General features: G+C 41.0%; 1 protein-coding gene across 4 annotated transcripts in view; it reads right to left on the minus strand.

Moving 5' to 3' along the window:
* Positions 1 to 13,088, minus strand: part of LOC120461598 (phosphatase and actin regulator 1) — a 38,375-nt gene extending 25,287 nt beyond the window's left edge. For 2 of the 4 annotated variants that reach the window (XR_016168436.1, XM_089130811.1), the window contains exon 1: positions 1,630 to 1,991. Coding sequence is in view for 3 of the 4 variants with exons in the window: in XM_089130811.1 (XP_088986937.1) it covers positions 1,630 to 1,882 (253 nt within the window). In the remaining variant the exon portion in view is untranslated. Of the gene's footprint in view, positions 1 to 1,629; positions 1,992 to 12,936 lie in introns of those variants that run through there. The other 2 variants (XM_089130812.1, XM_039649821.2) reach the window with 2 other exon arrangements.
* Positions 13,089 to 13,763: the final 675 nt, after the last annotated feature.

The following is a 13,763-nucleotide window of genomic DNA, read 5'->3' on the forward strand; positions in this document are numbered from 1 at the left end:
TCAAACTGGGGGGAACACGGCCTCAAACTGGGGGAACACAGGCTCAAACTGGGGGGAACACGGCCTCAAACTGGGGGGAACACGGCCTCAAACTGGGGGGAACACGGCCTCAAACTGGGGGAACACGGCCTCAAACTGGGGGAACACAGGCTCAAACTGGGGGGAACACGGCCTCAAACTGGGGGGAACACGGCCTCAAACTGGGGGAACACGGCCTCAAACTGGGGGGAACACGGCCTCAAACTGGGGGGAACATGGCCTCAAACTGGGGGAACACAGGCTCAAACTGGGGGGAACACGGCCTCAAACTGGGGGGAACATGGCCTCAAACTGGGGGAACACGGCCTCAAACTGGGGGGAACACGGCCTCAAACTGGGGGGAACATGGCCTCAAACTGGGGGAACACGGCCTCAAACTGGGGGGAACACGGCCTCAAACTGGGGGGAACACACACATATGCTCAACTAGAGGAACACGCGCTCAAACTGGAGCATTCACTGTAAGTGCTTAAACTGAAGAAGTAGGTCAAACACAGTCCCTACTGACACACACACTTCTAGAAGGGCAGACAGCATCAGTGTGTGACGAGAGCGGGGTCATGTGATCATGAGGACGAGCTGTGATGAAGGACACGTTTGAAGCACGTGTTAGTATTTATACTTACACCCTAATCACATTAACATGAGTGTGACGTGCATTAATTAGAAAGGACTTTAATGAAGCGGATTAAACCGTGGGATTTAATATGACGGCACGTTTGCTAGCGGTGTGACTGTATGATCTGCACTGACCGAAACTACAACATCACTTTACTGTCAGTGAAGCCGACTGCTTAAATGGATAGTTCATAAACCTGAACATTACAACATGATTCAGGTATATGACAAACACAATCAGAGTTATATTAAAACATAACCTGGTTCTTCCCAGCTTTATAGTGGCAGTGAATGGGGGATGAGATTGTGGAGCCCTGAAAAGCACATCCCTCCATCATAAAAGTAATCCATACGACTCCAGGGGTTAATAAAGGCCTTCTGAAGCCAAACCACGCAAAACAATATCCATATCAATATCCAGAATCATTATTGTGTTAAATTCATCTAGAATCCGAATAACCCTGTTCTCTGATGATGTGGGCGGGGCTTTAACCTGTCAATCACATGAGATTCACCAATAGCAAACCACAGCCATCCAATTAATTCCTCAAACAAGCACCGGCGCCCAATGGATAGAATGGTTGCCCTTACCAATGAATTCAGCTGAATATTTTTGAAAAAACACACTGAAAAGAAAGAAATCACAATGAAAAAAAAAAAAAACAGTAGAGACGCCCATGTAAAGCGTGTCTGTATACAGACAGACCAACAACTGAAAAAATAGCAAACACGTAGCGTTTTCCACTTTTAGCGCAATTACATTAAAAACGCGGCGCTATACGCGTCGAACGTGCGGCTGTCGTATGTGTTTATGACACTAATAATTAATATACAACAAAAGCAGGACGCGAGACCGCGTCCTGGGTGAACGCAACGCGACGCGACGCCCATCATCTGACGCACACACATGGCTGTAGACATGTAAAGAGACCGCCAGCGCTAAATGAGCGCATGAACGCACGCGTTCCTCACCGTCCTGACGCGCGTGGCTGCCGCGGCTGCAGTTGCTGCATATGTGCTTAATCTCCTTGCCGATGTGGCAGTGGATCATGAAGGGCATGTTGTTGTTGTGGTGCTGGTGCTGGTTCTGGTTCTGCTTCTCCTTCCTGTAGTTCAGAGTCATCATCTTGGCCAGGCTGAAGCCCTTGTTCTTCGGCTTCTCCATTCCCGCGGGCGCGTTGCTGCCCCAGACGCCGTGCAGGACTGTAGGATCCACCACAGACATGATGAGGATGAGTATGATGGAGGAGATGATGATGATGGTGGTGGAGATGAGCGCGCATCTGAGCAGCGCTGGGCACGCGCTCGACTTGCGCACCGTGCGCCCCCTATAGACACTCAGTGGAACTGCAGTGCAGGAGTGTGTCTCAAATCACAAACACTGCTGCAGTGATGATGATGAGTATCACACAGACACACACACACACACATTCCGACAGAAGGTTACCAGCTGGACGATGTGTTTGCTTCCACACACACAGACTCCAACTGTTTCTGCATGATGTGCTGTACTGTATCCCACAGTGCTCAATGTACTTGACCTGACCTTCCCTTCCCAGTATGTGAGGGATATTTTACACAAAACTGCTGAATAATCTGAACCATTTTTGAATTGCACTTATGTAATGAGCTCATGTGGCATCAATGCTGCATACTGCTGTGTTTGAGACATAAGTACATCCTGTTTTATTAGTATTGAGACATCTAAAATGCAAAACTAAGAAATAATTCTGTTGTCCGTGTCAAACCTCCCCTGAATCATTATTAGACATAATACATTCATTTGAATGTTAAACTGTCAGTTTTTAGCTGGAATGGTTCTTTCTGATTGGATGTTGAGATGTGGGCGGTTCTCTGAGGAGTTTATGCAGATGAGCGTCAGCTTGAGGGGGCGGGGCTTAGGACAATCCTGCATGCATACGTCACTGATGCTTTTCCAGTAATGATTGAACAATAACAGGTGAAAAAAAACACACAAGCCAAATATACGTCAGAACCCTGGGCCTATATAGTTTGACCGGGATGACACATTCACGTCATAGCATATTGTTTAAGTGAGGAACAGACACAAATTGTTATTGAATTACACTGAAAATGACGGATCCTCCACTGCTCTGAATGTGTCGTTTAACGGTGGATCTCGAGGTGTGGTCAGAGACACACCGGTACTGAAGAGCTGCTAAACGCCACATAAGCACATCCTCACCTAATAACATCAGCCCATCCGTGACTCAACCGGTCCGGCAGAGCAGTGAAGCCATGATTCAGCGCTGAGTCACGGCCTGGATCATCTACACCCGCTCTTCAGGACGTCACTGCCCCCCCACACACACACACACCAGACCAGACCAGAGATCCATCACACAGGAGATTACACACAATGTGGTTCACATCTCAGAGACGGCTGCACTAGATGCACCATATCTTGGCCTGCTAAGGAGATTTGGCCGATATATTAAAGCTGACACACTTCAGATGCGCACTGTTCACCATGATGGGTTTGAATTGCTTGAAATATGATTGGAATCACCCCTTAAAAAAAAGGAAAAATACGTCTGTCATAGCGACTACATAAAGTTATAATGAGAACATTATTCAAATTGTGCGTTTGGGACATGGATTGTAATAGTGCGACTTTTGTTTTTGTAATCAGGCTCGCAAAAAATATATACACATTTGGATTTAGATTTATCAGCAAATATATCGGTTATCGGCTTCCAGAGTTTAAAAATGATCGGTTATCGGTATCTGCCGATAAATGTTTATTTTTAATGTTCATTATCGCCCCGATAAGAAAATTTGTACGATATATTAAAGTCGATAATGTATTATTTCCTCCAGCTGAGACGCTTCAGATGCGCACTGTTCACCATGATGGGTTTGAATTGCTTGAAATATGATTGGAATCACCCCTTAAAAAAAGGGAAATAAGTCTGTCATATCGACTACATAAAGTTATAATGAGAACATCAATAAATTGTGCGTTTGGGACATGGATTGTAATAGTGCAACTTTCGTCTTTGTAATCAGGCTCTCAAAAAATGTATAAAAATTTGGATTTAGATTTATCATCAAATATATCGGTTATCGGCTTCCAGATTTAAAGAATTATCGGTTATCGGTATCTGCCGATAAATGTTTATTTTTAATGTTCATTATCGGCCCGATAAGAAAATTTGTCCGATATATTAAAGTCGATAATGTATTATTTCCTCCAGCTGACACACTTCAGATGCGCACTGTTCACCATGATGGGTTTGAATTGCTTGAAATATGATCGGTATCACTTCAAAAAAGGAAAATAAGTCTGTCATATCGACTACATAAAGTTATAATGAGAACATCAATAAATTGTGCGTTTGGGACATGGATTGTAATAGTGCGACTTTTGTTTTTGTAATCAGGCTCGCAAAAAATATATACAAATTTGGATTTAGATTTATCAGCAAATATATCGGTTATCAGCTTCCAGAGTTAAAGAATTATCGGTTATCGGTATCTGCCGATAAATGTTTATTTTTAATGTTTATTATCGCCCCGATAAGAAAATTTGTACGATATATTAAAGTCGATAATGTATTATTTCCTCCAGCTGAGACGCTTCAGATGCGCACTGTTCACCATGATGGGTTTCAATTGCTTGAAATATGATTGGAATCACCCCTTAAAAAAAGGGAAATAAGTCTGTCATATCGACTACATAAAGTTATAATGAGAACATCAATAAATTGTGTGTTTGGGACATGGATTGTAATAGTGCAACTTTTGTTTTTGTAATCAGGCTCTCAAAAAATGTATAAAAATTTGGATTTAGATTTATCAGCAATATATCGGTTATCGGCTTCCAGATTTAAAGAATTATCGGTTATCGGTATCTGCCGATAAATGTTTATTTTTAATGTTCATTATCGGCCCGATAAGAAAATTTGTCCGATATATTAAAGTCGATAATGTATTATTTCCTCCAGCTGAGACGCTTCAGATGCGCACTGTTCACCATGATGGGTTTGAATTGCTTGAAATATGATTGGAATCACTTAAAAAAAGGGAAATACGTCTGTCATATCGACTACATAAAGTTATAATGAGAACATCATTAAAATTGTGTGTTTGGGACATGGATTGTAATAGTGCGACTTTCGTCTTTGTAATCAGGCTCGCAAAAAATATATACAAATTTGGATTTAGATTTATCAGCAAATATATCGGTTATCGGCTTCCAGAGTTAAAGAATTATCGGTTATCGGTATCTGCCGATAAATGTTTATTTTTAATGTTCATTATCGGCCTGATAAGAAAATTTGTCCGATATATTAAAGTGATAAGTAATGTATTATTTCCTCCAGCTGAGATGCTTTAGATGCGCACTGTTCACAAACCATGATGGGTTTCAATTGCTTGAAATATGACTGAAATCACTTTAGATAAGGAAAATACAGTGAAGGTCAACATGTCTGTCATATCGGCTTCATTTAATTAGTGGTCGACCGATATTGTTTTTTTGATGGCCGATGCCGATATAGGTGAGGCTAATTGTGGCCGATGGCCCATTTAAAGCTGATATATTTTAGATTTATTCATTTTAGCTGACGCTTTTATCCAAAGCGACTTACAATTGCTATATGTCAGAGGTCGCACACCTCTGGAGCAACTAGGGGTTAAGTGTCTTCTTGCTCAGGGACACATTGGTGTCTCACAGTGGATTCGAAACCGGGTCTCTCACACCAAAGGCATGTGTTCATCCACTGTGCCATCGACACCCCATATATACTTTATATTTATTTTAATCAATATTTAATAAATTAGAAAACAAATCCTTAAAATAATCATACTTTAGAAGGCAACATCTTGAATCTGCAATCCTATTTTTCACAAATAAACTAGTATTTTTTACAAATAAACACAAATAAACCAGTATTTTTCACAAATAAACTAGCCCAATTCTTTAAAAATATATGAATATGTGAGTAGGTGAATAAGTAAACACTGTAATCTGGTAATATCGTGCGCACTGGTGATCATATTTGTTCAAATAAAGACACGGTAAGGCTAATTTTACATACAGCACACAGTAAAACTATATGAATATGACACAGTGGGACACTGGTACAGCACAGCATATTTAAGAATGAAGGATTTTCGATGGCGTCTCTTGTGAAGCTGATCTTCTGTTCGCATTCACTCGCTTCCCACAGACCGGCCGTCACTCACACTACACACACACACTTCACACGATATCACAGCTGGAGTCCATTAAATCTGCAAGGTTTGTGAAATGAAATGTTTATTAGATATTCAAAGATGTTTAAATGATGATGTGCATTTGCTGACAGCTGATGGTACATGAGAAAGTATCTTAGCCTGATTGTTTGCCTTTTCAAATAATATGTCACAAATAATATCAAAGCAAAAGCTTTACTTTTTCACATAGCATTTACTTTCTTTGTTTACCCGTTCTGTCTAACAAACTATTCGCCATGACTGACAGAGATGGTAAACTAATGAAGATGGACAATGTGAGTGAGCGCTGTGAGATCAGGCGCCCGTCAAAATAAAAGTCCCGCTTCCAACACATCGGCCAATCAGAAAAACGTATCGGTCAATACCGATATTTTAAAAACGCCAAATATCGGCCGATATATCGGTCGACCACATCTTTATAATTGTGTTTGGCACATGGCTTCTAATGGGGAGAATTTAATTTTTGTAATCAGGCTCTCAAAAATGAGATAAAAATTCGATTTAGTATTATCAGCCAATATATCGGTTATCGGTATCTGCCAAAATATTTATTTCAGTGCTTCCCTAACATTGAATCAGTGTTTCTTCAGCAGCCTTCTTTACTGCTATGTTATAAAAGTTAAATCACAATAAATCTCATTATGAATGTAAACGTATTCATTAAGGGAATGAAATTTAAAAGTATCTTAGCCTGAATTTTTGCCTTTTGAAATAATATGTCACAAATAATTTAAAAGCAAAAACTTTACTTTTTCACATACCATTTACTTTCTTTGTTTACCATTTCTGTCTGACAAACTATTCGCCATGACTGACGGAGACGGTAAACTAATGAAGATGGAGAATGTGAGTGAGCGCTGTGAGATCAGGCGCCCGTCAAAATAAAAGTCCTGCTTCCAACACATCGGCCAATCAGAAAAACATATCGGTTAATACCGATATTTTAAAAATGCCAAATATCGGCCGATATATCGGTCGACCACATCATTATAATTGTGTTTTGGACATGGTTTCTAATGGGGAGAGTTTAATTTTTGAAATCAGGCTCTCAAAAATGATTTAGTATTATCAGCCAATATATCGGTTATCGGTATCTGCCAAAATATTTATTTCAGTGCTTACCTAACATTGAATCAGTGTTTCTTCAGCAGCCTTATTTACCGCTACGTTTACGAAAGTTAAATCTTATTATGAATGTAAACGAGAATGAAATTTAAACAGTAACCAAGTTAACTTGCTTCTGACCATAATCACAGTATTTTCTCAATAACTGAGCCTCTGCTGTCTGACACTCCTCAGGCTCAATCACGGCTTAGAGTGGGAATAACAACAACAACAACAACAACAACAACATGTGAAATGCTATAATCTTCATCCACAGAAGTGTTGGGATCGAGTGAATGTGAAGATAATTGCATGTAAACCCGCAGAGCTGCTCGGAGACACTGAACACACTGGATCAGCTGCACGCCTGTACATCTACATCTGCTCACTCAATATGCGTGTGTGTTGTGAGTTTGCACTGGAGTCAGTTGTCCAAACACTAGTAGTAGACACACACACACACACACACATCAGTGCACGGTTACATCAGCAGACACGTGCAGCAGACCGTGAATAATGAATGAACTAACTAACCGCAGGCTGCTGAAACACATCCGCTCCGTCTTAATCTCAGTCCCTGTGCTCTGGATGATGATGGCCGGATTGCGTAACGCTAAGGCGGGATCAAGCACAAGAGTGAGTGCAGCGGAGATATGAAGAGGGATGCGCTCGAATCAGGACATTCATGAGTCCGGCCTCACTCCACCAGCATCAAATGGCGCTTTTCCACTACACAGTACCAGCTCGACTCGGCCTGCCTTTGTTTGGTTTTCCACTGTGTAAAAGTTGTACCTGTTCCTCCTTTCGGGTCCTTTTTTTGTACCACCTCCGGCGAGGTTCTGAGCGAGCTAAAGGCCAATTTATACTTCTGCATGGGGTGCGCGCAGTAGGAACGGCGTAGCATACGCACAGAGCGTACCATACCGCGTACCCTTCGTCGTAGCCTAACGCGCACCTCCTCAAAAATGTAACTACAAATCGCGACGACGCGGACCACAAGATCTGTGATTGGTCGGCTTCGTATTTCCTCACGTACCATCTCCTCCGACGTCTTCTCTCATTTCCGACTTTTAGTTTTAGTAATTTCACTAAAATTAAATGTTTTTCCACCTCAATAAGCTCCAACTCCAACATGATCCGCTCTCTTTCAGTCGCCATTGCTTTACATTAAAACCCTCTGCCGCCCACAAGCGTTTCGGAGCTGTACTGCAGAGCAACCAAGACCGTGACACAGTGACACCATGCTTGCGTAACACACATTCATTCACAAAGAAGACTCTCACTCAGGCTCTCAAAAATGAAATAAAAATATGGATTTAGATTTATCAGCAAATATACCGTTCATCGTTTTTAAAATATAAAGAATTATATCGTTATCGCCCAAAATGTTCATATCGGTGCATCCCTGATAACGTCTAGAGCACGTAAACGCTCATCTTTAAAGTCTTGAAAGTTGTTTTATGCCTGGTTCAGATTACACGATTTTAGCCCGATTTTGGCACGATCCGTTTGACGTAGGGTGTCGTGGGGATTTGTAAACGACAACGGGCGTCGGGATGCAAGATTCGATCATATCATCTCGTATAGTGTGTCATAGTGGGCGACAACCTACGTTGCGTCTGCGATGCTTCACGACATCACGACAAAAAGACTAGCATAATTCTTTTAACGGTCGTCCACGACGGTTCCGTCACATGTATGAGGTTGACCAATAGGAGCGCAGAAGCTTTCAAAAATGGTGAAACGAAAGAGAGACGATGGTGTTAACGTTAAAACTAAAAGTAAAAATATATAAGAATTTTTTTTACTTTTTTTCTGAACACAGGACAGCCAATACACTACACGAGCGTCACCCAACGATTCTATCTTGTCTACAAACCACGTTTTGTCACAAAAAATCATGCAATAAGACGAACCGAAAATGACGCAAAACAGCACGTGCGTCAATACCCAGTGAAGAAGAGAAGAACAAAACGCGCAAATATGGACGTCAGACAGAAACTAGTGCTGCACACTGTTTGCGCGATGATTTGCTCTGAGAAAAAAATACAAAAAAACAAAAAATAAGATTTACCCATTGACCTCAACCCATGCCTTGCTCTGATTGGTTGTAGTGCATGACATCACTGAAATTGAGTCGCGCGACGGCTCTGGATATCTAGCATGCTAGATATTTTTCTGGGCTCGGCGACGCGTCTGCGAGCGTCTTTGATGCGTTGTTGGCTATTTCATACTAACAGATTGGCAAGCGTTCATCGTCCGCTAATCCCCCGCGATTTGCACGCGATAACACCCTGACCTGTCGGCGAGCTCAACGATTTGCAAATCGCGCTTAAATCGGGCTTAAAATCCCGTAGTGTGAACCTGGCTTTAGTTGTTTCTCCCCTATTGTGCTGTTCATCTGAGTGTGGGCGGGGCTTGACTGTGTCTGTGGGGAATTGATTTGATGGTTGTGGTTTGCTATTGGCTGATCTCGTGATAGCCCCGTTTTGATTTCAAGGTGGCTTTGACAGGTTTCAGCACATCACTAACAGCACTAGCATTAGAGATGACTGATACTAACACCACTAATAATTATATTAATGATGTACTACCCACCCATGTGAAGGTAAGTGAAGGATTTGAACAGTAGGCCTAACCGTCCTCTCGAATACACTGTCCAGCGGCGGACACTTGCTTCACGCTGCTTTAGCTGATAAAGCGGGGAGATAGAGAAATCTTCTCATTAACTTCTGCCATGTGCGCCGGCGGCTCTGAGGGAGTTATGTCATTATAATCCGTGCGAAGCTCATTCCAAGCCGCACAGCGCTAAACACACGCTCATCCAGGAACGCGAACGCTACAGGCTCTAACGTTCCCAGAAATACGTTCAGAAATAACCATTATCATAACCTAATGGGAACGCTAGCTAAACATCCTGACATGATCTGTTCATTTATGGGTCATGTTGAGAGTATAAACTTCCTCGTAGGCACATATTGAATTCTCTTCAGAAAACAAGAAACCATTAAAGCTGCACGCACCTTTCCTCAGGTCATTCTCCAACTGCTCTCAAACGCAGTGTGTTCCAGTGAACTGAGAGGATGAGTGAAAGCACCAGATCTCATCTCACAGTGTTCAGTGACTTCTGTAGCGATGGAGCATCTCTGATCATGTATGTAGAGACGATAACTGTCGGGTTAAAAGACTGTGTTTCCATACATGTGTTTGTGTAGATGAAGCAAGAGAAGTGACCCACATTAACAGGTTTGTATCAGTGCGACATCTAGTGCTGCTTGATTCTGTGGAAGCATATGGGTAGCGATATTCAATGTATAAAATATAAAATGGCAATGCATTTCTGTGTTTAAATTTACATTGGCTCGGAATGCATTTTTGCAACTTATAAAGAGTTCAAATATGTATTCAATTTACATATTAAAACTATATTATGAAATGGCAAATGTGAATTATAGAACATTTTGCATTGTCATTTTACATTGTCATTTTGCACATTACATTTCAAATTGAATATATTGCTACCCATTTGCTTCCATACGATTCTGGGTGAATTAGATTTTTCAAATTTATTTTATCATGATTCTAAACTAAACAAACTAACATGTAGTTTACTAGAGGTTCTGACAAAATTATACACTTAAGTATTTTCAATGAAGTTTATTAAGTGTTTCGAGTGAATGATTCAATGACTCACTCATAAAGACTTGTTTTCTGACTGGATGAATCAGTGTTTTGATCGAATCTCTTGAGTGAATGACTCAATGACTGGATGAATCAGCGTTTTTGATCGAATTGCTTGAGTGAATGACTCATTGACTGGATGAATCAGTGTTTTTGATCAAATCACTTAAGTGAATGACTCAATAGCTGGATGAATCAGTGTTTTTGATCAAATCTCTTGAGTGAATGATTCAATGACTGGATGAATCAGTGTTTTTGATGGAATCTCTTGAGTGAATGACTCAATGACTGGATGAATCAGTGTTTTTGATCAAATCAGTGTTTTTGATCGAATCTCTTGAGTGAATGACTCAATGACTGGATGAATCAGTGTTTTTGATCGAATCGCTTGAGTGAATGACCCAGTGACTGGATGAATCAGTGTTTTTGATCGAATCACTTAAGTGAATGACTCAATAGCTGGATGAATCAGTGTTTTTGATCAAATCTCTTGAGTGAATGATTCAATGACTGGATGAATCAGTGTTTTTGATGAAATCTCTTGAGTGAATGACTCAATGACTGGATGAATCAGTGTTTTTGATCAAATCGCTTGAGTGAATGACTCAATGACTGGATGAATCAGTGTTTTTGATCGTATCTCTTGAGTGAATGATTCAATGACTGGATAAATCAGTGTTTTTGATCGAATCGCTTGAGTGAATGACCCAGTGACTGGATGAATCAGTGTTTTTGATCGAATCTCTTGAGTGAATGATTTAACGACTGAATGAATCAGTGTTTTTGATCTAATCTCTTTAGTGAATGACTCAATGGCTGGATGAATCAGTGTTTTTGATCGAATCTCTTGAGTGAATGATTCAATGACTGGATGAAATAGGGTTTTTGATCGAATCTCTTGAGTGAATGACTCAATGACTGGATGAATCAGTGTTTTGATCGAATCACTTGGGTGAATGACTCAATAGCTGGACGAATCAGTGTTTTTGATCAAATCTCTTGAGTGAATGATTCAATGACTGGATGAAATAGGGTTTTTGATCGAATCTCTTGAGTGAATGATTCAATGACTGGATGAATCAGTGTTTTTGATTGAATCACTTTCGCGTTTTTGCCAACAAAATGACGTCATAACTTCGGCACTCTATAGGGCTAATGATTCTTAATCATTTAAAATACAGTTTCTGAATGTTATTTAAATACCTACTAATTATCCATGATAAAGTGGTGTCGTATTTCACAGGAAACTAATTTTACCGTTGGATAAACTGAAATTCATGGCATTTCAGCACAGCTTTTGCTCATGTGTTTGTCTACAAACTAGTCTGTCTTAAAGGTGCTCTAAGCGATGTCACAAGTTTTTTTAGGCCCAAACATTTTTTGTCACAAACAGCAAACATCTCCTCACTATCCGCTAGCTGCCTGTCTCCTAAACACAATGTAAAAAACGCGGTCTATGCAGACAACCCAGGCTCCACAAATGGCAATAAAAACAAACTGCAGCAACCCGTCCACAAAACATAACAAACTGTTCCAGCCAATCACTGACAAGAAGGCCCTGGGGTGGGGTTTGGGGGGTCAGTGCGCGGATGAGGAGGAGGGAGGGGCTATCTAGCCTCCGTTTTGTTTGAAAATACTTTAAACGTCAACAAGAAGTCACGTCACCCGACATCGCTTAAAGCACCTTTAAAGGGATAGTATCCAAAAATGACAATTCTAGAACACAGATATTTTGAATATTTTTATTTATGGGAGAACTATCCCTTTAAGAACCAAATAAAGTATATAATTTGTTACTAAACCTCTCGCATGGACTTAAGCCAGACTTTACGAACGGCCAGGTCTAATGATGTTTTAACCAGTGTCATCTGATGGAGATTATCCGCAAGGTGTGTGTAGCTGTTAGTGCACTAGATCAGCTGCACTACTGCACAGCTGACGACCTGCACTCACACACACACACACACTGGTCTGCATATCATACCACGCCTTTACTCATCAACCCACACACACATAATCTCTCTCGATAACTCTGTTGTGTTATTCTATCTGGATATATCTACTGCAGCATCAGTACAGTTCCCGCGCTCGCCTCGCGCTCTCTCTCTCTCTCTGGTAGCGCTGACTCAGCTGAAAACTATGGCGGGTCACCATGGCAACACGAGATGCTGCTGCTGCTGCTGAGCAACATCTGAGGCGCGCCGCCCCAGTGTCGGGCACGGGCGTGTTCCTGCTGCTGTTCGGGATCTGTACCTGTGCGGAGGCTGAGGGATCTCCCGGTGTGGCGGAGCAGCGGCGCGCGGCGTCCATCGCCCTCCATCTGCCTGCGGACACACACACTCACACCGAGCTAGAGCTCGAGCTGCTGCTGCTGTCGGTTACACCGAGACACACGTCACGCTCTATTCCTCCAGCAGGCGCTCGAGAGCGAAAACACAGACACACCGTCAGCGTCGAGCTTTGTGTAGGAATATATGGAATAATACATTTCGAGGACTGGCAACTCACTTACAAATATAAATCAATTCCATTGCTATAAATGAAATTATTATTGTTGTCATTAAAAATAAATAAATAAAAACCGTTTTTCTGCGATCGCCTCCGCATGATTGGTCGAGCCCGACCCGCGCTGAGACAAGCAACATATAACACGTGATGAGTTGGATTAAACTAACTAATAAATAAATACATAATTAGATTTCAAAAAATAGAAACTTAGAAACAAATAAATACTACAATGGATTGATGATTGAAATTATCAATTGGTTAAATTAATAAAATAAATACTAATCTTAATACAACAAATAAATAAAAAGGATTAAAATAAATAAAGTTAGATTTAAAAAAATCCATAAGAAATAGCAATCCAAGGCACTCAAGTACTACTTTTTAGAAAATTATAAAATTATTTCTTGGCTTATATGTTAAAAACGGATTACAAGCAACGCGTCATCGGGGTGTGTGTGATGCACACAATCACAGCAGAAACCAAAAAAAAAAAAAAAAAAAAAAAAATCACAGCAGAAACCAGTTACACAGAAGACACTAAAGTTACACCCCGTGCAGCACTTCCTGCTTTC

Source organism: Pimephales promelas, chromosome 5 (assembly GCF_988280905.1).
Source record: "Pimephales promelas chromosome 5, fPimPro1.hap1.1, whole genome shotgun sequence".
Taxonomy (NCBI): Eukaryota; Metazoa; Chordata; class Actinopteri; order Cypriniformes; family Leuciscidae; genus Pimephales; species Pimephales promelas.